This window comes from Xenopus laevis, chromosome 7S (genome assembly GCF_017654675.1).
Source record: "Xenopus laevis strain J_2021 chromosome 7S, Xenopus_laevis_v10.1, whole genome shotgun sequence".
In the NCBI taxonomy this organism is placed as follows: Eukaryota; Metazoa; Chordata; class Amphibia; order Anura; family Pipidae; genus Xenopus; species Xenopus laevis.
In genome coordinates, this window is record NC_054384.1 from 18,547,116 (window position 1) to 18,573,204 (window position 26,089).

At 38.7% G+C, this 26,089-nt stretch overlaps 2 protein-coding genes across 8 annotated transcripts in view; one reads left to right on the plus strand and one right to left on the minus strand.

The window, feature by feature from the left end:
* Positions 1-5,435, minus strand: part of sfxn2.S (sideroflexin 2 S homeolog) — a 24,902-nt gene extending 19,467 nt beyond the window's left edge. For 2 of the 7 annotated variants that reach the window (XM_018226796.2, XM_018226794.2), the window contains exon 1: positions 5,257-5,435. The gene's annotated coding sequence lies outside the window, so the exon portion shown is untranslated. 7 annotated transcript variants of the gene reach the window in all.
* Positions 5,434-26,089, plus strand: part of arl3.S (ADP ribosylation factor like GTPase 3 S homeolog) — a 23,095-nt gene continuing 2,439 nt past the window's right edge. The window contains 5 exon segments of the mRNA NM_001090783.2: positions 5,434-5,603; positions 14,215-14,358; positions 17,145-17,261; positions 18,274-18,324; positions 18,604-18,789. Of these exon segments, the coding sequence (NP_001084252.1) occupies positions 5,601-5,603; positions 14,215-14,358; positions 17,145-17,261; positions 18,274-18,324; positions 18,604-18,789 (501 nt within the window). The 5' untranslated portion in view covers positions 5,434-5,600.

Below are 26,089 nucleotides of genomic sequence, written 5' to 3' on the forward strand. Positions count from 1 at the left end.
CTATTGTTTCTATATGTATATCTGATGATTCAGCTCTAAGCGTGTTTATTGAAAGAACAATCTTTCTTGGAATTCCTAATTGTTACGTCTATGGCCACCTTTAGATACATTATTCAGAACCAAATGGCATGTTAGAAAGTTGACTCACAGAATAGGTCTCAGTTAAAAACACTTGACATAGAAGCTAATATAATTCTCCGTGACCTGAAGGTTCCTTGTCTCAGAACTACTCTTGGGCAGCTCAGTTTTAAACTAATTTAAAACAATCTCTTAATGGGTAATCAATTTCAATGTCAGACATATCTGTGCAAATAGACTGTAAGGTTAGTTAGAAATCCATAATATATGTTTAGTGTGTCCTCTCTCAAAGTTATACATTAAAGGATGTATAAATAGTTCAGGACATGTTCTCAGATAACTGCAAAAGTAATCATGAAGGTGAAAGAAGACAAATAATGTAGTAATATACTGCTGGTGCAATGGAGGACTTCCAAAATAAAATGTAAAACTAGAGCTGGCCACAAAAAATATGTACATTTTGGACTATGGCTTGGCCCTACCCTATTCAAACTGTCTTTCCATTTTGGGCCCTTAAATAGGGCTACAAGGCACCATGACATCTCCCATAGACTCCATTTTAATCAAACACAGGTATTGGACCTCTTATCCAGAATGCTAGGGATCTGGGGTTTTCCAGATAACACATCTTTCCATAATTTGGGTCTTCATTAGTCTTAAGTTTACTAAAAACACATTTAAACATTAAATAAACCCAATAGGATTGTTTTGCCTGCTATAAGGATTAATTACATCTTAGTTTGGATACAGTACAAGGCCCTGCTGAAAAAAAAGGTAATCATTTTTTAAAAATGTTAATTATTTGGATAAAATGGAGTTTACATCTTAGTTTGGATACAGTACAAGGCTCTGCTGAAAAAAAAAGATAATTTTTAAAAATTTTAATTATTTGGATAAAATGGAGTCTGTGGGAAATGGCATTCCGGTAATTAGGAGCTTTTGGATAATGGGTTTCCGTATAACAGATCCCATACCTGTAATCCAGATTTTTAAAAATGATTTCCATTAAATTCCTTTCCACAGATTGAATGGAAACCATGTTAGTCTAATAGAACTTGTAGGAACCATTTCCCAACTCATAGTGTCATTCAACCCCATGCTATTCCCTCTTCCATGTTAAACTGATGGATACACTTGGGGGTCTATTTATTATGATGTGTAAAACAAAAATCTCCTGAAAGACAGTGTAAAAAGCTGCTTAAAATAAATGGCAAAATGATAAAGGTTTGCAAGAGAGAGATTTTGTATGTTCCCCCTCAACATTAATGCTGCAATGCTTAACCCTTGTCAATAACACAGTAATTATTGTATTTCAAAGTAAAACGGAGTCATGTGCTTATATCATTTTGGTACTATAAATGCAGTGCTTAACACATTTTCCGGAATTTTAAACGTTTTTTTTGGGCCCCCTGTTAAATGTAAAATAGGGGTTCTACTGTGTGATGAACAGGGCAAAGTTATGCAGTTCCACTCCACACCACAGTTAAAAGACTACACAGACATCAGCGCTAAAAAGGTAACCCCCCCCACACACGTTATAAAAAAACTGTTGATGGTCAGGGCCCCCCATAAAAGTTTTTTTTTAAAAAATTGGTGGTCAGGGCCCCCCTGCAAGTTAAAAAAAAAACATTTGGTGACGCAGCCCCCTATAAGTTAAAAAAAGAAAACATTGGTGCCAGGGCCCCCCTCACAAACAATAAAAAAATTGGGGCCCGAGAATTTTTTTTAAAAAAACCTTGGCGCCAGGGCCCCCTTACAAGTTAAAAAGAAATTGGGGCCGCAAAAAATTTATTTTTTTAAAACCGTTGGCGCCAGGGCCCCATAAAATATTTTTTTTTAAAAATTGGTGGCTGGGGCCTATATAGTATTAAAATAAAACATTGGTGGCCAGGGGATTAAAAAAAACAAAACAAAAAAAAAAAAACAACACATTGGTGTCAATAGAATTGAACTCGTGGCTTCAGGACTTCAATTATAGCCGCTTTCATGACTTCGGGTCTTTTCGCCTCTTCAGGACATCAGTGTTGGCTCCTTACGTGACTTTGTTTCTTTTCGCGGCTTCAGGACTTCGTGCAGATTCAGGGATCGCAGTTCACGGCAGCCATCTTCCGGGTCTTCGGTAAGCTTCGACGGAGACAGAAGAATCGGCGCATGTGCAGTTGGAGGAATTTACTGGTTTGCGACAATTGCACATGCGCCGAAATGGATGGAAATTGCCGAAGCGCCGGAGAAGAAGACGCGAAGACCCGGAAGATGACTGCGGTGAACGGCGATCCCTGAATCTGCGCTGAGGGGTAAGTAAAAAGTTAGGGGCATTTCCTGGGGGGGGTAGGGTTTTAAGGTAAAGGGTTGAATTCTCTATTAAGTAGCAATTAATTTGAGAAAAAAGTAAATAGTTAATGATTGTTAGTTATTGGCTCATGGCAGAATGTGTGTCCTGAGCTGCTCCCAATTCTGTCTGTACTTTTTTGTTTGAACTGACTGAATTGCTTCTTACTGATGCAACTACAGTTCCCCCTATACAGAATTAGAGTGCTGCTTATAAACCACCATTCATAATATACAAGTCTCAATATAAATGACTGAAATGGTTCTTATTGATGCAATTACAGTTCCCCCAATACAGGATTAGAGTGCTGCTTATAAACCACCATTCATAATATACAAGTCTCAATATAAATGACTGAAATGGTTCTTATTGATGCAATTACAGTTCCCCCAATACAGGATTAGAGTGCTGCTTATAAAACACACTACAGCAGGTACGGTTCTCTGACTCAGACTCTCACCCTCCTTGCCCACCAGTTATACTAACGTAACAACATGCCAAACACCCAGAAAACCAAAATAACTCTAACTGCTAATCTACTCATGCCAGCAGTAAAATGGTTAATTGGCATACAGCAGGCCAATACTCAGAGGTTATGGTTTTATTCCATTTTATATAGTAAATAATGTACCTCCTGTTATAAAATATAAAGCATATTAGGAGTCACAATTTGTTCCATGATCATATAAAGGCATGAGGCCAAAGGAAATGGGCTTTTATACAGGTCAAGGAACGCCAAAGTGACTTCTGATATCCTCATATTTTACAACAATGGGTGCATTATTTACAGGGGTTGTTCTCCTTTAAGTTAACTGTTAGTATGATGTAGAAAGTGATATTCTGAGACAATTTGCAATTGGTCTTCGTGTTTTATTATGTGTTTTTTGAGTTATTTGACTTTTTATTCAGCAGCTCTCCAGTTTGCAATTTTGGCAGTCTGGTTGCTAGGGTGCAAATGACCCTAGCGACCATACACTGATCTGAATAAAAAAACTAGAATATGAACAGGAGAGGGTCGGCATAGAAAGATGAGTAAAAAAAAAAAGTAGCCGGGATGATAAATATGTTTGAGGATATTTGTTTCGTCTTCTATTCAACCTTTACTACTCCACATGGCATCAACCAGGGATTGGGGCAAGGCAATTTTTATTCTGGGACAAATTGCAGTTGGTTTTTAAAGGAATTGTTCAGTGTAAGAATAAAAACTGGGTAAATAGAAAAAAAAAATATATATACATGATTAGAGTGCTGCCTATAATACACCTCTCCATACAGAGTTCAGGATTAGAGTGCTGCCTATAATACACCTCTCCATACAGAGTGCAGGATTAGAGTGCTGCTTATAATACACCTCTCCATACAGAGTGCAGGATTAGAGTGCTGCCTATAATACAGCTCTCCATACAGAGTTCAGGATTAGAGTGCTGCCTATAATACACCTCTCCATACAGAGTGCAGGATTAGAGTGCTGTTTATAATACACCTCTCCATACAGAGTGCAGGATTAGAGTGCTGCCTATAATACACCTCTCCATACAGAGTGCAGGGTTAGAGTGCTGCCTATAATACACCTCTCCATACAGAGTGCAGGGTTAGAGTGCTGCCTATAATACACCTCTCCATACAGAGTGCAGGATTAGAGTGCTGCCTATAATACAGCTCTCCATACAGAGTGCAGGATTAGAGTGCTGTTTGTAATACACCTCTCCAGGCCCAGACTGGCAATCTGTGGGTTCTGGCAAATGCCAGAGGGGCTGCTGTATGGTTCCATAGAAAGATACCATATAGTGGGCTGGTAGGAGGCTGTTTTGGGCTGGTAGGGGGCTGTTTGGGCCTCTGTGTACTTGGAATGGCAGGGCCTATTTTGCATCCCAGTCCAGGCCTGCACCTCTCCATACAGAGTGCAGGATTAGAGTGCTGCCTATAATACACCTCTCCATACAGAGTGCAAGATTAGAGTGCTGCCTATAATACACCTCTCCATACAGAGTGCAGGATTAGAGTGCTGCCTATAATACACCTCTCCATACAGAGTGCAAGATTAGAGTGCTGCCTATAATACACCTCTCCATACAGAGTGCAGGATTAGAGTGCTTCTTATAATGTAGCTCTCCATACAACAGGCATGTCCAAAGTCGGGGCATGGGCCAAATGCAGCCTGTTTTCAAATTTACACCAGCCCGCAGCCTCCATCATGAAATTAATAATAATGCGGCCTGCCAGCACAGTGTGATATTGATTGGATTTAATTGTAGAGAATGCTGCACCCTTAAGAGACGGACCTGGGGCCACGCACCCACGTCAATTTCGATGCCAGGTGAGCTTTGATTTTTACTAGGAATATTGTAACATTTAAATCTTTTTGGATAGAGCCATGGGGGGTGGGGCGCTCTGTTTGTGGTTGTGCAGGAATCGCGCATACCTCCCAACTGTCCCTTTTTTCGGAGGGACAGTCCCTCTTTTGACAGCTCAACCCGCAGTCCCTCATTTGTACTGGAAAGTCCCGATTTTCTCTGCACTGAACAGCCAGAAAAAGAAACAAACTTTCTCACTTAATTGGCTTTTAGCAGAGAGCCCAGAACAGCTAACAGGTGCAAATAAGATACTTTGTAACAATTTTGAGACACAAAAAAAAAAAACTGTTTAGATAAGGAGAAATATTTTCAAACTTTCATAACCTGCGATATTTTGTAAAACGAACATGGTAATTAGGGGGTGTGGCCACAGAAAATACACCACTCAGTCAGAAGGTACAATGAACTCTCCACATACCTGACAGAAGTGACGCTCATGAAGTGACAGCGCTGTATTTACACGAGTAGAGTCCTCAGTACAACACACACACGTACCTGCACCACAACACCAACTCTACAATTCAGCTACTGCCATGATTCAACTCTTTCCTTCCACGCCAGCTACTTGGATCAATGTAGCCAATGGGGACTCACTTGTCTTTTACACCAGCCAATTGGTTGGCTCATTTGTGACCCTCCCAATTTCCCCTCCCCTACTGTGTCCTGTGTGCAAGAGCCGGCGAGTTTTCCCGCATGCGCTAACTGCTGCCAGCTTGTGGTTCAGGGCAAAGCTTTCAGGGCGTCCCAGCGTAGCGTGGAGGGGCGTGGCAAAATGCCGAGCGTACGCCGTCTTGTTGGGTGACGTAGTTGCCCCTAGTAACCCGAGAGTCGCTGTAAGGATGGTGAGTGGTGCTTTGAGGGGAGCGCGTATTTATTGTTTTAGAATGTTAAAATCCGTCAGGACTCAGGGGAGTGAAAATGGCTGCAGACAATGGCATATAGCTCATTTACTTGTGTATGCAAGAGAAGTAGTAGGAGAATTCTTCAATGGGTGGATAGGGATATGGTTGCCGGGACGCCATGATGCTAAAGAGGAGAGAAGGGAGGGAGGACTGTCATTATTCCTCGTCTCATCCGCTGCTCCTTGATTATACAATATACACAGTAACCGGGAGCTTCAATCTGTGGCTTCACTGGAACTATAACTCCCAGCATCCCCTGATATCCGCACACTGTAGTTACAGCTACACGCTATCCAGCTGTAAAGGGTTAAAAGAAAGAGATTAAACTGTGCAAATATTAAGGCCTAGGAGCTATGCCAAGGGGAATACAGAAATCACCATCTAGACCTCTTCTATAATGCCTGACCCCCTCATTTTCTTGGATCTTCTTGTATTATTGTGTCTTGTGAGCTCCATAGATCACCAGAATAGTCCCAAAAAAACATTTTATTCCATGTAAACATTAGTAGCTATTGAGGAAGAGCAGAGATGGGGAGGGCAGTGGGGGAATGACTGGTAGTTTAGAAGATAATTGTTGCAGTTGGGCTCATTAAAGGAAAACTATACCCCCAAACAATGTAGGTCTCTATAAAAAGACATTGCATAAAACAGCTCATATGTAAAACCCTGTTTCATGTAAATAAACCATTTTCATAATAATATACTTTTTTAGTAGTATGTGCCATTGGGTAATCATAAATAGAAAACTGCCATTTTAAAAAAATAAGGGCCGCCCCATGGGATTGTAGGATTCACGGCGCGCACAAACAAACCAAACATGTTATGTCACATGAACCAATGAACAGAAAGAGTTGTCTTTTGCTTCCACACTACTTCCTGTTACAGTTAGAGCTGCAGTATTTCTGTTCAGGTGATCTCTGAGGCAGCACACAGACCATCACCAAATTGTGGTTCAGGGCAAGAGATGTAAAAGGGCAAGATTTACTTAAATATGATACCAGTTTGATAAGATTCTTTAATATGTCACTTAATATGATATAAACTGTCTGTTGCTTAAATATTCATTTTGAGGGTAAAGTTTTCTTTTAAAGGGGTGGTTCACCTTTTAGGTACATTTTTGTATGTTCTAGAATGGCCAATTCTAAGCAACTTTTCAATTGTTTTCATTATTTTTTTTTGTTTTATAGTCATATGCCTTTTTCTTATGACTCTTTGCAGCATTCAAATCTGTGTCTCTGACCCCTTCTTTAAAAAAAAAAAACTCTGTGTAAGGCTACACATGTATTGTCATTGCTAATTTTTCATCACTTCTATTTCTATTCAGGCCCACTCCTATTCATATTCCAGTCTCTTATTCAAATCAGTGCATGGTTGCTAGGGTAATTTGGACCCTAGCTACCAGATTTTTTAAAATGCAAATTGGAGAGCTGCTCAATAAAAAACGAATGAACTCAAAAACCTTAAATAATAAATAATGAAAACAAATTGCAAATTGTCTCAGAATATCACTCTCTACAACATTCTAAGTTATCTCAAAGGTGAACAACCCCTTTAACTAGTTATGCCAATTGTGATCATAAAGCAGAGCAGTGCAACTTTTTACTTGTAGTTGGCTTAATACCTATAAGTTTTTATAGTTTTTTTAGCCCTTGATGAAAACTGGGTGTTGTGATAATGCCTTGGAGAGGCACATACAGCCTCTTGGACAAAACTATGTATACTATGAAGGCCCTTTATAATGGTTAATACTTATCACTTTCCTTGCTCACATCCAAAGCAATAACTCCAAAATGAGTAAGGTAGTGAACAGATACCAGAAGCCCAGGTGAACTGCCTTTATTATTCAAATGTATTATCAGTTATAGTTATACTATATGTTCAGAGTTTCACCCCTATGTTTTCTGCAGTTTGCTGGCTTTCTGCTCTCTAAAACACGTCACCTGCCAAAAATTTCATAATGGCTGGCTGCAGGGAAGTATGGGTGGTCAATTCTGTTCAATAAACATTGTTTTTGGGTGTGTGTTGGGGTGCTATAAAAAAACCTTTCTTAAATAGGCTAATTGCGATGGAGCTGGATGCAAATACTTTAGAGCATGTATCCCCAACCTTTAGAACCCGTGAGCAACATTTAGAAGTTAAAGTTGGGGAGCAACACTAGCATGAAAAATGTTCTTGGGGTGCCAAATAGGGGCTGTGATTGGCCATTTAGTAGCCCCTTTGTGGATTGTGGAGGCTCTGTTTGGCAGTAGACCTGGTTTTTATGCAATTAAAACTTGCCTGGAATTCAAAAATAAGCTCCTGCTTTGAGGCCACTGGGAGAAACATCCAAGGGGTCGGAGAGCAACATGTTGCTCGCGAGCTACTGGCTGGGGATCACTGCTTTAGTGACCCCTATGTGTGGGAATTATTTATTTTTTTTTTTTTTTGCATTTCTCAGAAAAGATATGGAGGGATGCTCCTTTCGTATAAGTGCAGATTGGGCATCCTTACACGTGGACTCATCAGAATCTTGTCTTTTGTGGTCAATTTAAATGTGAAACTTAACTTTGGAAACCCAAACGTTTAAATGTTTCATTTCTAGAAGGGTACAGATGTGGGTTTTGTCAGAGATTTTAAAGGAGAACTAAACCCTAAAAATGAATAGGGCTAAAAATACCATGTTTTGTATACTGCACTTATTGCACCAGCCTGAAGTTTCAGCTTGTCAATAGCAGCAATGATCCAGGATTTCAAAGTTGTCACAGGGGGTCACCATCTTGGAAAGTGTCTGTGACACTCACATGTTCAGTGGACTCTGAGCAGATGTTGAGAAGCTAAGCTTAGGGGTCGTCACTAATTATCAAGCAGAAAATGAGGTTAGTCTGTAATATAAGCTGATGCTACAGGGCTGATTATTAAATTCTGACGCTAATTGCACTGATTTCTGTGCTGTCATGTAGTTGCATTGTATATTGCAACTGTATATTAATTGCTAAGTATCAGATACTATAATTATCAGCCTTATATTGTGACATTTCCATTCTATGTGTACTGTATATTGTGAGTGGGTCCCTAGGTCAGTAAGTGACAGCAGCACAGAGCATGTGCAGTGAATCAGCAGAAAAGAAGATGGGGAGCTACTGGGATATATTTGGAAACTCAGATCTTTACTGCTAAAGGGCTGTGGTTGCCTGGTGCTGGTACAGAAGCTCAAAACATAATGTACATTTTTAGCTACTTCTTTAGTTTAACTTTCCTTGTCCTTTAAGGAAATCGTTAATTATACCTATGAGCTGCTTAGTGGGAAGTATGTTTAGGTTCTCATTTCTAACCTATGAGATGAAGTTCCTGTCTGGAGAGCATACTGTAATTTTTCAGGTTACTTGTCTTTTATTTTTTCACTAGATTCACAGCTTTTGGAGATGTATTTATTAACTACAGGCATTTAATTCAGTCCATTGTTTGGCCATAATGTGGTTCAATTTACTCAACTTGTGTGTACCCAGTTTTGTGCTAACACCTAGGGGTTGGGTCTATTTGAACGAATATTAGACGTTCAAGTTTTTTTCATAAATAACCCATTCAAATCGTGTGTATATTCAAATTCAAAAAAAAATTTGATCTTTAATAAATACCCCCCCCCCCTTAGATATGGGAGTACATCCCTAATGGTGCTGAAAGGTCTACAACTTGCTTTTGTATTGGGGTTTATTTAGAGCCATATCTTGCAATGATTGACGTAAGCATTATTTTACAGTTATATATAGTTATGTATATTTTAAGAGTGGGGAACATGTTTCTAAACTGAAGATTTGCATTTAGTTTATTATAGATAATAATACATTTCAATCTTTAGCCAATTTGTTTTTAACCATTACTGAACAGGCTTGCGTGTGTAGCTTAATGAATGCTTGGCACAACATATGGCTGTAGAGCAGAGCAAGGAAATACCCGATCTATCTGCTAAACCATCTCAAGTCCTTAATACCTTTTCTGATCACGTGAACAGGATTCTAGAACCAGACTGAAAACATTCTGTTGCTTCAGGCCTGTTCTTTATTTTAAAGCTTTTTTTTCTTGTTTCTTTTTTTATGTGCTGCATATCTCTGCAAAATGATTTTTTTTTTTTTTATATACAATGGTTTACTTTCATTATTTTGATTATTGTCTGTTATTTATATAGCACCAACATATTCTGCAGTGCTTTCCAAGTCTTTATCATTTACACCAGTCCCAGCACCACTGGGACTTACAAACAGGTTCCTATCACATTCTCACAATGTAGTTACAATTTAATCGGCAGCAAATTGTGGGAGAAAGTACATTGAGTAAACCCATGCAAACACAGGGAGAACATACAAATTAATTGCAACTGTTGAGCAAGCTGGAATTGAGCTTGAGACCCCAGGAATATACAGGTAAGGGATCCATTATCCAGAAACACGTTGTGCAGAAATCTCTGCATTACCGAAAGGCCACCTCCTATAGTCTCCATTTTATCCAAATCCACATTTTTAAAAATGATTTCCTTTTTCTCTGTAATAATGAAACAGTATCTTGTAATTGATCCAAACTAAGATATAATTAATCCTTATTTGAAACAAAACCAGCCTATAGGGTCTATATAAAATGTTTTAATGTTTTTCTTGTAGACTTTAGGTATGAAGATCCATATTACAAAGAGATCCCTTATCCCCAGGTCCAGAGCATTCTGGACAACCGTTCCCATACCAGTAGTAAAACTGAACACAGTGGGGGTCATTTATCAAAACTGGGCAAATTTGCACATGGGCAGTAACCCATCGTAACCAATCAGATAGCTGCATTCATTGTTCTACTTGCAGCTGGCTTTAAAAAGCTAATAACTGATTGGTTGCTATAGGTAACTGCCCATGGGAAAATTTGCCCAGTGTTGATAAATGAGCCCCAGTGTGTGTGTTAATGTGATAAGGATCTTGGGCTGTAATCCTCACTGGGACAATGAATGATGTATAATCTCAGTAAAGCAATGCTGAATATTGCAGTGCTGTAAAATATAAGTTAATAGTAATAACTAACCCTACATAGAAATAGTACCTAAGATTGAGAACATGGTATAGGTTTGGGGCTTAGAGATATGTATGTTTAAGAAATTTGTATTTATCATAAGTTTACTGTAGCACATGTTAAGTATATAAAATAAAGGCAGTCCCCAGGTTACTTACGAGATAGGGTCTGTAGGTTTGTTCTTAAGTTGAATTTGTATGTCAGTTGAAACATATACATTTACTTATTAAATGCAACAAGACAGATGTTTGTCTTAACACAGTATTTATTTTTACCTTTCTGTGCTCTGCAGTAGACAACACACACCAGAGGGGATTGGGGCAGGTGGTTTATTAAAGCTAAAAGCTAATGAAAGTCAAGCAACCCATAGTATCTTACTATAACAGACCCCGTTTGTAAGTGTGAGTTGTATGTAAGTGGGGTGTATGTAACTTGAGGACTCCCTGTATACCGTTATATAAAAAAAAAGAAGCACATCTACTATGGGTCGGAGTAGCTGATCATGTAGAAGGATACTGCAAGTCTGAAGTGTAAGAAGAATATGTAGAAGATATAATGTAGGTGCCTTGTCAGCGTAGAATGATCCTTCCTATTAAATATGACAGCTGAATTAAGGGGGAGAGTCATTTTAGAACATGTCATACTGGTATATCATCTGAATCCTTCATCCTTGTAAAACATGGCTATAAGTGACACAAATCAATCTTACTGAAAAGTGTCACTTAAGAAAAAAAAAGCTATGTCAGTGAAATTCCCCCTGTAATTCTCTTACATTCTAAATCCATCACTCTAAATCCATCCTATAAGCAGCACTTTGCTTAATATAAAAATGCCCTTATTTAAAAGCGAGCTTTAATGAAGCAGTAAGAAATAGGCTTCTTTCATACTAGTAGATAAGAATATATTCTTTTATCCTCCCAGTTGTGGCATCAACCTGAATCCCTAGTGACCTCATGTACAAGTGGGCATATTTGCTGTGGACACTTTTTCCCTTAGTTATGACTTTGCACTTGCTCTTGTCATATTGTGGGGTTTGGGGTGACCCATCACTAGAGGAAGGTTGAAAAGTGTACTGAGAATTACTGATTGTTTCAAATATTCGGGATGTTGGCCTTAAGATTGGTTTGATAATTGCAGACTGTATATAAAGTCTATAATTGGTATGGTGAATTTTTGGTAGGACAGGTTTGGTCAGTCTAACAGAATCAATGGAAACACGATGGGGCTTTTTATGGTAACATTTGCAGGGTAAAATGTTATGCAGCTTGTTTCAGCATTATTATCTGTTGAAACGGAAACTATGCAGCCATTTTATTTTCCAAGCAGTAGAGTCCTGCGCGGGTCCATTTTTTGGGACCCGTACCCGCAACCTGCAATCCGCAACCCGGACCCACAATCCTGCATTCTTACCCGCTTGGAACCGCTACCCGACCCTACCCGCAAGTACCTTATCCGCAACCCGGACCCGCGACCCGCTGACCATCAAGAATCAGGAAGTGCTGTCATTGTAAACCGGAAGTGACATCATTGAAAGTGGACGTGATCAGAAAAAAGGAGTAAATATCGCTATTGAGAAGACCCGCGGCCCGACCTGCAAACCCGCAGAACCACCGACCCACGTCTTTACCTGCACCCAGAACCTCTCCCCTCAACCCGCCAGGTATCGCAGGTTTTTGCGGGTACCCGACCCACTGCAGGACTCTACCAAGCAGTACTGATTCATACTGATACAGAGCCATACCACTTGTAAATCAGATAAATGTGTGTTTATTCTCTTTTGGAGCTGTATGATCATTGTCATTTAATCTCTGCACGTGTCCCCATCAGGAAAGAATGAGTTGGATGGGTGTAAGTGCAGCAGTAACAGCATTTCGAAATTGTACATGTTTAAAGGGGTGGTTTACCTTTAAGGTAACTTAAATTATGTTCTAGAACGGCCAATTCTAAGCAACTTTTCAATTGGTTTTCATTATTCATAATATTTTTTTATAGTTTTACAGTTATTTGTCTTTTTCTTCTGACTCTTTGCAGCTTTTAAATGGGCGTCACTGACTCCCTTCTAAAAAAACAAATGCTCTGTAAGGCTACAAATATATTGTTGTTGTTATTTTTTATTACTGATCCTTCTATTCAGGCCCCCTTTTATTCATATTCCAGTATCTTATTCAAATCAATGCATGGTTGCTAGGGTAATTTGGACCCTAGTTATCAGATTGCTTAAGATGCAAATTGAAGAGCTGCTGAATGAAAAGCTAAATAACTCAAAAACTTCCAATAATAAAAAATTATTATAAAATTGCAAATTATCTCAGAATATCACTCTCTACATCATACTTAAAGTTATCTCAAAGGTGAACAACCCTTTTAACTGCTCAAAGCAGTTTAATTTCATAAGTGGGTTACTGATTTCAGAAGATGTAAACTTTATATGTGAGATGTTGTTGGTACAGCTGGGGATTATAGTTTACTAAATTGCAACCTAGACTTAACTAAATAATCATTCAGAACATAGTGAGGCCCATTTATCAAGGGTCGAATTTCACATTCATGTGAGGTTTTTTTTTAGGGATGCGCCAAATCCAGGATTCGGTTCGGGATTCGGCCTTTTTCAGCAGGATTCGGATTTGGCCGAATTCTTCTGCCAGGCCGAATCAAATCCTAATTTGCATATGCAAATTAGGGGCAGGGAGGGAAATAGTGTGACTTTTTGGCACAAAACAAGGAAATAAAGTGTTTTCCCCTTCCCAACCCTAATTTGCATATGCAAATTAGGATTTGGTTTGGTATTCGGACAAATCTTTCGCGAAGGATTCAGGGGTTCAGCCGAATCCAAAATAGGAGATTCGGTGCATCCCTAGTTCTTTAAACTCCCTAAAATTAGATTGAATTCGAATTCAACTGGGGGAAATTCATTAATAAAAGGAAATTGTAAATACTTGCACAAATTTAAGCTATCCGAAAACCCGAATTCGATCAAACTCGATTCGTGTTTTTTCTCCAAAAAAGACTCGAATGTCATGAAGGCTACAAACATCTCAAAATTTGTCACTGCACCTCTCCAATTGACTTCTACAGCAATTCGTCAGGTTTTAGGTGGCGAATAGTCAAATTCTTAAAAGGCCAGAGTATGATAAATCTCAAAAATCAAATTTGAGGTTTTTTTTAAGTTAGGATAATTCCCTAGTCAAATTTTACAGTGTTGACCATAAAAAAAACTCGAACTTGAATTTTCAATTCCACCATTAATAAATCTGCCCCAGTGTGACTCTGAAAGAGAGCTGCTGAGTTCTGATGGAGGTATGGAACTGCTAAAAATAGACATTTTTGTTTACTGGGCTTAAAGGAACACTCAAAATAATTTTATATAATTTAGCTTTGCATCCCCATTAATACAGAATCCTGTGAAAGAAATTCTCTAGGCCCTGCCTAGATATAATTAATAAAATGCTCAATTTTTCTTTCTAGTCTGATCAGTGTATTAACTTGATAAATGCATGTTGATGTTCTGCCTCATTTGCCATTTCAGGGTTTGTTGTCTATTTTGCGTAAACTGAAAAGTGCCCCCGACCAGGAGGTAAGAATTCTGCTCCTGGGATTAGACAATGCCGGCAAAACCACACTGCTCAAACAGCTTGCATCTGAGGATATCAGCCACATCACACCGACACAGGTGAGCATATAATGCTCTTCCACATAACAGCTCCTTAGTCACAAACAAACAAAAAAACCTGTGCAAAGTTTGTGCCCCATTTCTGTTTTTCTTTTTTTTTTTTGCTAAAATATCCCTTTCCTCATTTTCCTATATTATATTTTACCCTGGTCATTTATGATTATAGTGGTGTGCATCAGATTTATGCAATACGTTTCTGGGAATGAATGGTATCACAAAGAGATAAGATGTAGACTTAAAAAAGATGCCATAGAATTATATGTAAGGATGCACTAAATCAACTATTTGGTATTCTGCCGAATCTGGAATCCTTCATGAAAGATGCGGCCGACCCCGAACCCTAATTTGCATATGCAAATATGAATAAGAAAGGGTTAAAGATATGGATGCACTGAATCCAGGATTTGGTCTTTTTCAGCAGGATTCGGCCAGATCCTTGTGCTTGGCGAACCGAATCTTAATTTGCATAAGCAAATTAAGGGTGGGGAGGGAGATCATGTGACTTTTTGTCACAAAACAAGGAAGTAAAAAAAAGTTTTCTGCTTTTTCCTTTCCAGACCCTAATTTGCATATGCAAATTAGGATTCTGTTTCGTATTCAGCCGAATCTTTCACGAAGGATTCTGGGATTCAGCCGAATCCCAAATCATGAATTCAGTGCATCCCTAGTTGAAAAGAACCGCAGGTTCGGCCAGGCACTTGAATTCGGCCGAATCCGAAAAAAGCCTGAGTCCCAAATCGTGTGCTGGATTCAGTGCATCCCTATATGACCATTTCTTGTTACCCAAGTGTGCTTTAAAGGGAAGAAATTATGTCATGTTTATTACTTACCAGTTACCAGGCATCGGCTTGGGAGAATTGTTGTCAGAGAATATGAATTCCTTTTACCACTGTTATATATTTTTAAAATTAAAAAGCTTGCAAGGATATAGGTGGCAAGCTTTTAATTTTTGCAAAAATCTGATCATGGAAGATTAGAAAGTCACTCACATTTTCTTGCATCAATTATTCCGAATGTGGTGCTTAGTAAGGTAACGGACCTATCGAGAAAATTAAAATGTAATATTCGCTTCAGCACACTGAAATAAGAAACTTTCTAAATATAATCAAATAAAAATTCTGTACTTTTTCTAAAATAATCAAGTTTATCTTCACTATTCCTCTCTCAGCATCTGTTTCTCCTCATTCTGTCTTCATTCAGGAGTTGGGCGTCAGATGAATGATCCAATATAACTTACAGGGGGGCTCCTTTTGCCTAGAAGATGTATTAGAGCTCACTATATTAAAATCACCAGACATCATGTCTCTCTACATGCAGAATTTGTGCAAAAGGCAGTTATTTTGTTAGATTTAGTTTCTACTGGAATCAGTTATTAGAGTGAGCTCTAATACCCTATAAGATATATTGGATCATTCATCTGACCCAACTGCTGCATGAAGACAGAATGAAGAGAAACAGAGAGGAATAGTGAATGTAAACTTGATTATTTCAGAAACAATGCAGATTTTTAATTGATTGTATTTAGAAAGTCTCAGTATGAGGAAGCTTATATCACAGTTTTATTTTTGCGATAGTTCCCCTTTAAATATATAAATATATACCCCAAACATGCATCTTCTTTGAATGAATGCACTGAATCCTGGATTCAGTTTGGGGTTCGGGTTTATCCCCGTGTTTTTCAGCAGGATTCGACTGAATCCGAGTGCCTGGCCAAACCAAATCTGAGGTCAATAAAGTGTGGTTTTAGGTCACATGATTGAGGAAATTGTAGAATAGTTCCCTCATGCTGCATGCTAGGATTTGTACCCTCTTTCCTTGGCTAAATCTCTAAATAGTGTATTCAGTTTCAGGATTCAGACAAATGCTCAGGTTTCAGCCACATAGCAAAATAGTGATTTGTTGCATCTCTACTGCTGTGCAAACTTGTCAAAAGAGCTACAACATTCATTATATTTTTGGTTTTACGCTGATATAGGTTATAGTTTAAGTATAGAATTTAGGGGGAAATGGTCCAAAAAACAGTATGCTGTCGCTCTGTGATGTTGCACAAATTCTATCTTACTATTCATATGAATTATGTTGCCTAGCAACCAGGAAAACCCCACGACAGCCTGAGGTTACCTTCTCCAGGGAAACATCAGTTATAGAACAGTAATTGTGCTTTTTGTGCATATAAAACGTTTCCATTGCTCTGGAAAACCCTCTCAGGTCATTCATGCACTTTGTATTCATGCACTTTGTATTAGCCATATCAGTAGTAGTATTATGCCCTGGGCACACTGATGGCAGCTGAGATGAAACTGCAGTTTGCAGATCACCACAAACATGGGTTACATAGTAGCTGAAAAAAATGGTTAAGCTGAACTGCAACTTCTCCAAAACTCTACAAACTGATCCAGGGAAAGGAAAGCAAATTCCATGCAGACCAGCTATCGAGTCAGCCACACAAAGGGAAGCTGCTTCAGATAAGTCCCAGGATCATAAACTGATAGATATTATTATAGGTATAAATGCCATTTGTTCTTAGAAAGGCATCCAATCCATTTTTGAACCCTGCCAACAAAAATTCTATAATTTGACTTCTAATACAGTAAGAAACCTTTTTTAAATCTTGATTGTGACAATCTCAATGGATATTTTTTGTCACCATCCTATGAAAAAAAGCCACCGTCTGACAAGGAGCGCTACCTGCAACAGCTTTCTACTGTAAATCTGAACTGAATCCTGGATTCAGTGCATCCCTACTGCAAAGACTCTTGGGTAACTTTCTATTGTTTTTATTTTAGGGTTTTAATATCAAGAGTGTACAATCCCAGGGTTTCAAGCTCAATGTATGGGATATTGGAGGACAGAGAAAAATCAGGCCGTACTGGAGAAACTATTTTGAAAATACTGATGTTCTTGTAAGTATATTTTATTTTTGGATGTGTGAGTTTATAGCGTTTTTACAAGCTAAGCAATGCAGTTTAATGAAATGTGCACAACAATTAAGTCTCTTACTGGAAAAAATGGTGCATATCCCTGCAGTATCACTGCTGCACCAGTGACCTCTTAACAGGCCGCATGTGATGTGACTTGTGTGCAATTTTACATTCTGCCTGCCAATATCTATGCCATTAGCAGCACTTCAGCTCCTACTTATCATTTGCCCTAACTTAAAGCTTCTCTGACAATTGGCGGCTTCTTTATTAAAGTGCAATGTTTTTCAGGTCAGACTTTTAAAAGGGAAAACTCACGTTTTTTGTGATTTATTAAACCCCGATGGTGTTAAAAGTCCGATAAAGTATCTCAGACCTGCCAAGTTCATGTATAAATCAATGGCAGATGTACCATTTACAATTGGAAGATCTCCTGATCTGCTCTAGTTTTGGTTCAATAATCCAAAGATTAAGTGGTTTTCAAGCAATAATCTGAAAATATCGCAGTTTTTGGGCGTCAAATCTAAAAAAAGGAAACTAAGAAATTTTTGTAGTTTACTAAATAACCCCCTTAATGTGTGTCAAACTGTAGATATAACAGTAAAATTTAAGAGGAATGTGAGCAACTCTGGTATCAGATTGGAACCATTTAAAGTAGAGAGTAGAGAAGATAAATCAAATTTCAAACGTGTTCTTTTTCTTAATGAATGAAAACTTGCAGTAGGAAAAATCCATTATTTATGTAAAGTTTAAAAACAATTTTATGAAGGTGAGCTACTCCTTTAAATAAAATACTGTTGGACCACCTCTAAAAATAAAGTGATCTAAAAGTAATCTATTGAAGAACCAAAACAGCCTAAAGAAAACACAATGTGAGCTTTGTGGCTCTTAATGTGAAATGCCTTTGCACCCATTGCATGCTTAATATTCTTATTGCATTGTGATCAGACGGACAGTATCATTTTAATGAATTGTAAATTATTTTTTCTTTTTTTAGATCTATGTGATTGACAGTGCTGACAGAAAACGATTTGAAGAAACTGGTCAGGTTAGTATCATTCTATGCTAAAAGAATAGAAGTAGAAGAACTTGTGAGCTTCTGCTAGATATTTTGGTATTGCCATTGCATGGTTACATGGTGCCCCTCTTTTCTACACTCAGCACATGCTTAAACAGGGCTCCCTGTTGCACTATGCAGGCAAACTACTAAAGTATGCCCTGTATTTAGTTTCCACCATTTTATAACGTATCCCATCTGATTTGTAGCAGCCTAATTTGAAAAAAGTAAACTACTTGTATTTATCTTCATACTGCTTTTGTATTTAAGGAACTTGCAGAACTTCTGGATGAAGAGAAGTTAAGTGGGGTCCCTGTGCTGATCTTTGCGAATAAACAAGATTTATTGACTGCTGCACCAGCTTCTGAAATTGCTGAAGGCCTAAATCTGCACACAATCCGGGATAGAGTTTGGCAAATTCAGTCATGTTCTGCCCTCACAGGAGAAGGGGTACAAGTAAGTTACAAACGATTTAAAGATATGGTGAACATTGTCAGTCTGTTGACCAATAAAGCACATTTCAGCTGAAATGTAATTGCTTAAAGGAGAAACAAACCTCGGTGCAGATTCTGTTCCCCGCAGTTCACGGCGGAGAAAGGTGTACAGTAGAACCCCCATTTTACGTTTTTCAAGGGACCTGAAGAACATGGTGTAAAATCCAGGAAAATGTATATATATTGGTGGGACCACAAAACAACAATTTAAAATAAGGGAAAAATTAAAATCAGGGGATGTAAAATGGCGGTTCTACTGTATTTCTGTATGTTCTTAAATTCCAAAGGCATAAGAGATGCAACAAAGGCCAGGACTTGGTAATGTGGTAAAACTGTTGTGTTAATATAAAAATATTTCAGACACTTGATCTGTATCTTAACAGTGCCAAAAATTCAGAAAATGTTCATTCTCACAAATGCCTACTCTTGATCCTGCATAGCATCAAATGCCGAAATCCTGTACTCTGGCAGTACTGCAAGGCTAATGAAGTATCCTTGTGCTAACTTATTTAGGTAACATACTAAAAAATACAGTTCAGTTCAGCCCCAACGGTGAGTAGAAAAATATCAGAATCTGTGTTAAACAGGACTGGTCTCCAAATGCAGGTGCTCTATGGCAAACTCAAACAAGTTAAGCATGAAAAACAACAGCAGAATAGCAGATACATTAGATGGCTTCAATCTTCAATAAAGGGTTGGATTCCTTTTTAGCAAAGGAGAAAATACAGGATTACTGATATTAACTCTAAGCAAAAGTTGATCTAGGGGCAGGACCAGCTGACATCTTGAGACAAATTGAAGAGGCTTTATATGGGGGTTTTTTCTGCATTCTTTCTGGATCAACCAGCAGTTGGACAGGTTTCAATTAGACAAAAGGCTGAACTTGATGAATTTATGTTGTGTAGAGTTAGTCAATAATTGGGAGGTCATATAAATGGTAAAATAGCAGTACAGCTACAATGACTAGGAACATGTCAGCTGGTATGACAGTGTTAACTTATGCTTAGGAAACATCACACATTCTTGTTATAATGTGCTCAGCTTTCATCTTAAGTGATCAACTGTGCATATATTACCTTAAAATGATTGATTTGGCTTATCAACCCAGGCCAACAAATGGTCAGGTTAGCTATGTGTGATCTGTACAGCACAGTCCAGTTCAGTCCTGCCCAGTGATCTGGGCTCATTGGGTAAGTACACTTTTGCAACAAGTGTTGATAAATTGTACAGATATTTTTGGCTATCCCAAAACAGTGGCCAAGTGTGAACACACCTTTATAGAGAAAGCTATTTTATATTATAGTTAGCATGCGTACCTATTGAGTATTCTAGCAAGACAGCAATGCCCTTGTTCCAGAACAGTTAAAGGAACAGTAACATTAAAAAATGTAATTGTTTTAAAGTAATAGAAATATAATGCAGTATTGCCTTGCACTGGTAAAACTGCTGTGTTTGCTTCAGAAACACTACTATTGTTTATATAGATAAACAATAGTCCAGTATTTGCCCTTCCTAATCTCTTTGAACTGTATATTCCAATGAACCCTTTTGCTTTCGAAAGATGCTCGTGTTAAAGGACATGTAAACCCACCAACTAAAATTTAATCAGTTAACAGCCTCTATGAAATCTTTAGATAACAGCCACTCTGGTTGTTAAAAAGTTAACAGTAAAGCTGCAACGTCCCCTCAATAACTTAGAAATCCTTCGCCTCCTCGAACCCTCTCTGCAGGCTCCCTCAGGAATTTGTTTTGGCTGTTGGCTCATGAGCATACTCCGTTCTTCTCAGCTCAGATTACTAAATACACCCTCCAGTCTAACAGCCAATGAAGAGATAGCATTACAGGTTCCCATAGAAACTCTAGCTGTCTGATCCTTTTTTTTCTCTCCTGAGCTCAGCTTAACCATTATAGTGCTCAACACCAGCAGAACTTTTTATCAAAGTGCATTCTGCATACAGCATACATGTCTCAATGTTACTGATGATGTGTCAGAGGGAAAATGGCCGCCAGGTGAAAGCTGCTATTTGTTTTAGGAAAATGTAATGGTGTAGGCAAATGGAGGTGTATATGCAGTACAAATGATGTGGCTTGGGTGGAGAAGATATGCCCAACTTATATACATGGTAGGAAAATGTAGGCTTTACATGTCCTAGGTTTAGCAAAAGCTTGAGGGATACTGCTTTACCTACAAGCTGCTATGCACTTTAAACAAACAGCAATGACTGTTACTGGGATTCTGGAAGTTGTAGTTCAGCAGCAACTGGAGGGATTTTCTATAGCTCTGAACTGAGAGAAGCAATCTCTGCAAAACCTCATTTACTGTATTTTGTGCTATTTATTTAATCTGCTAAATGGCAAGGTGTTTCTGTCGGGCCACTGATCTGAAAAGTAATCCCATTAGAAAAACAACAGTGGATTATATTAGGTTTATGCTGTGGGATATATCTTATGTATTTTATTCTTTAAAGGAAAACTATACCCCCCAAACAATGTAGGTCTCTATAAAAAGATATTGCATAAAACAGCTCATATGTAAAACCCTGCTTAATGTAAATAAACCATTTTCATAATAATATACTTTTCTAGTAGTATGTGCCATTGGGTAATCATAAATAGAAAATTGCCATTTTAAAAAATAAGGGCCGCCCCCTGGGATCGTACGATTCACTGTACTCACAAACATACCAACAAACCATACATTTTAGGTCACATGAGCCAATTAACAGACAGAGTTGTGTCTTTTGCTTCCACACTTCTTCCTGTTACAGTTAGTGTTGTAGTATTTCTGGTCAGGTGATCTCTGAGGCAGCACAGAGACCATCATGAAATGGTGGCTCAAGGCAAGAGATGTAAAAGGGCAATATTTACTTAAATATATATTCCAGTTTTGTAAGATTCTTTAATATGCCACTTAATATAATATGAACTATCAGTTGCTTAAGTGTTCATTTTGGGGGTATAGTTTTCCTTTAAGCAATTTATTTGCATTGCTGCTTGTTCTGTCTGCCCCCCTCATGCTCATAGCTCCTCTTTAATATGCTCTAACTGAATCCATCTTTTCTTTATTGCCTGTGGCACTGTCTCACCTTGCATTCTCTCCCTAACAGCTCAAATCTTCCTTTCAGGTTATCTGAGGGAAGCCTGTCACAGCCAGATCCCTTTTATCCATCTCTATCTAAGAATAATCCTAATTGACAGGCAGAAAAGTAACTCTTTCACTTCCAGTATCTCCCCCACAATGCTGACTGGTTGCTTTTGTAGTTTAGTTGTTATGCACTGCAAGCAACACTAGGAGGAAGCAGAGATGTCTTTTTGAAGAATAACTTCCCCTTTTTTTTGTAGCTTCCAGCAAGCTGTGTGTCCTTTCATATTCTCTGTTCCATGGACATTTAACGCTGCTTGCTTTATTGCAGGACCAGCAACTCTTCCATTTCATGACCATGAATGACGTAAAGTATAATGCTAGATTACTATTTTGGGTACTGTACTCTTGCAAAAAGCCACCTAAGACTGTAAGAATAGTTCTGTGGCATGTTGAGGTAAAACAAATTGTAAAAAAAAAAAAAGCAAAATAAAGTTACTAATCTACCTAATAAATGATATATTTGTAACATACCATAGTGCTCCCATACTGTAGAAGGATGCTAGGAATTCAACGGCATCTGGTTGGGTTAGGGTTTAATATCCTATGACTGATTTGTACTGTATATCTATTGCATTTATGATGTAACAACCTTAGAGCGAACTATAGTTAGTGCTGCTGTACCTAATAACTCTTGGGGGCAAATTCACTAACCAATGAAAATTCACCAGAGACGGCTTCGCTCACGTCGCAACACTTCGCCAAGCGTAGATTCGCCAGGACAACGCTAATTCACTAAACGAACGCTGGCGAAGTAGCGCTAGCATTACTGCGGCAAGCGAAGCGAAGTTGCACTAGCGTTGGCTAATTTGCATATGTTAGGAAATGTAGGTGGAAGCTGGGTACCCCAGAAAAAATGTACGATCTTTTGCAGCCTATCACCCTGAAAAATGAAAAGTCGCCAGCGTTTTTTGGGACTTAAAAAAATGTTCAACTATTTTTTGAGAAAGTAAGTCCTATCTACTCTATTGCACTTCGCCTGGTCAGAGGTGGCGAAGGCAAGTCTGGCGCAAGAGGTAACATTCCGTAAAATCCGCAACTTAGTGAATTTGCGTAGTTACGTCCATTCGCCAGAGTGCAACTTCGCCAGGTGTAAGGGAGTGTATTACCGCTAGAGTCTATCTCCTTCGCTAGCAAAGTTAGGGCAGCGACCATTAGTAAATCGGCCAGGTAACGAATTTTCACTAACGTTAGTCACTTCGCCCTTTAGTAAATCTGCCCCTTAGTGCTCTTCTAGTGGATCTCTGAGAATGGTGCAGTCTCTTGGAGGCAGCAGGTACAGGGCATCACGGGCCACCTCTCCCACACTGTGTCACTAATATTAAACAGCAGCGAGAGAGTAAGAGGATTGGATTGAAATTGCTGACACTGTCCTTTTATTGTCGGCTCTGTGATATTGTATTACAGTATGAATAAGTGTCGAACAAGGGAATCAATTAATAACTACAGCAAAATAATATGTGTATGGGTTCCCAAATTGCTGGTGGGCCCCTCTAGGGAGCAAACACTTATGAGAGGGGGGGGGGGAAGCAGTCTGGGTGAGATTTGGGTTTATACAGTATTTGCTGCCTGCATTTTGTTTGTATTTGTTATAATTGTAGACACAAGAACAGGGAGAACATACAGGTTTCTTACATATAAGCCCAGCCATCCATTACCAATGATTTATCATGTGAAGCTACTATGACTAAACACTGCACATTCCATTAGCTGGGTAACACTTATTATCCGACGGATCACTTGTGTGCCGTTCTTTCCAAGGGGCCATTAAGTACACCTTTACACATGGAATTATTATTGCAAACAATACTTTTGCTACTCCCTCTGCCTTCCTTATGCCCCACAGACCTGTTTCTGCAGGACAGTCCATATTATATATATATATATATATATATATATATAAACAACCCCCCTGTTTTGATAATATATATATATATATATATATATATATATATATATATATATATATATATATATATATATATATATATATATATATATATATATATATATGTATATGTGTATGTGTGTGGTTGAAGTGTGCAGCTGTTTTTCATTCCTTTCCTATAGCTCCCTTTTAGCATGAATGAGGGCAGGTCCTGCTTTATTAGCTAACTGGATACAGTGTGTCCGCTTTTGCTTATGAGGACCATGCTCTTCCTATTCCTTGCTTTAAAGAAAAAGAAAAGTCTAAAATTAAGTAAGCTTTATCAGAAAGATCTATATGCATACAGAAGTAAACCCTCAAAGTAATGCTGCTCTGAGTCCTCTGTCAAAAGAAACAGCGTTTCTTTCCTTCTATTGTGTACTCATGGGCTTCATTATCAGACTTCCTGTTTTCATCTTAAACCTCCAGGGCTAGGGCTTGAGCATGCTCAGTTTGCTTCTCTCCCCCTTCCTTTTCCCCCCTCCCTCATTCCCTCTCTGCTGTATAATCTGAGCTAGAGTCCTGCACAGAACCAATTTCTAAGACCCGAACCCGCGACCCAAACCACAACCCGCATATTTACCCACTTTGGTCTGCTACCCGACCCACAACTGCCTTATCCGCAACCCGCCGACCACCATCAAACAGGAAGTGTTGGTGCTGCAAACCGGACGTGACATCATCAGTAGTGGGCGGGGACAGAAACACATTTTGTAAAACTTTAAAAGGAGTAATTTAGAGACAATATTACATAAGATAAGTTTAGATGAGACCCGCAACCCTTCACGCGGCTATACCTGCACCTGAAAATCCTCCCCTCATTCCGCAGGGTGCCAGCTTTTTTTTTCATGTAACCCGTGGGTATCCTTTCCGCTGCAGGAATCTAATCTGAGCCCAGAGCTATGAGTGAGCAGGGAGAGACTCGGGCAGGAAGTAATGTCACACCAAGCTAATATGGCAGCTGCTAACCTAAAACAGAGAACTCGTCTAGAGCTGTTTACTCAGGCATGGCAACGCATTCTGCAGAATAAATATAGTGTTATAGCTTGCACTATTTTGGCTATTCTATTGGCAATAAACTGCTTTAGTAGATTTACTTCTCCTTTATACGCTGCTTTTTTATATTTTAATTATTGCACATTGTACTTTAAAACTACAGATGTCCCATCCTGGCTCCCTTCTACCTTTGTATGTCTCGTCTCGTCTCGAACCTCTGATTTTCATGAGCTCTAATATAATATTCCATGACACTAACATCTGCTACGATGTGACCTCCTGCCCCAGTATCCTTCTGCAACTCCAGATCAAGTAACTTCAACAACGCCCCTTGTGTGACTGCTGATCTGCTCTGTTATTGTGTTGTAGGAGCTCTGCAGCCGTAACCAGAGATTTTCTTTCTCTGATGTGTGGCCGATCAAATTCTATGGTGCTTTTATGTATCGCACAGCAGGGAATGACACTGTTTTAGCCTCATAAATATAAGAATATAAGCCCCTATAGCAAATATTTTTTGTTCTTTTGCGTGGGCACTTCTAGTGTAATGTCAGCAAAGAAAAATACAGGTTTTAAGAACAGATTTGCAAATCTTAAATCTCGCGAAAACTAAAGTCATTTCAGCTTCAGCATTGTGAAATAAGAAGTTTTCTAAATATAATCAATTAGAAATTCTGTACAGTTTCTGAAATAATCAATTTTATCTTCACTATTCCTCTCTCAGCATCTGTTTATCTTCATTACCTCTTCATGCAGCAGTTGGGTGTCAGATATTCATTGACGGTTAGATCCAATATATCTTATAGGGGGGCTCCTTTTGCCTGGAAAGGCTGCTTTTGCTATACAGGTATGGGACCTGTTATCCAGAATGCTCAAGTCTACTAGAAATTCATTTGAACATTAAATAAACCCAATAGGCTGGTTTTGCTTCCAACAAGGATTAATTATATCTTAGTTGGGATCAAGTACAAGCTACTGTTTTATTATTACACAGAAAAAGGAAATCATTTTTAGAAATTTGGATTATTTGGATAAAATGGAGTCTATGGGAGACAGCCATTCCGTAATTCGGAGCTTTCTGGATATCGGGTTTCCGGATAAGGGATGTTATACCTGTACTAATAATTTATGTTTCTCTGGGCCACAATGCTAGGGTGCTAAGGGGCGCATAGCAATGCACAGCGTCTGGAAGCATAGGAT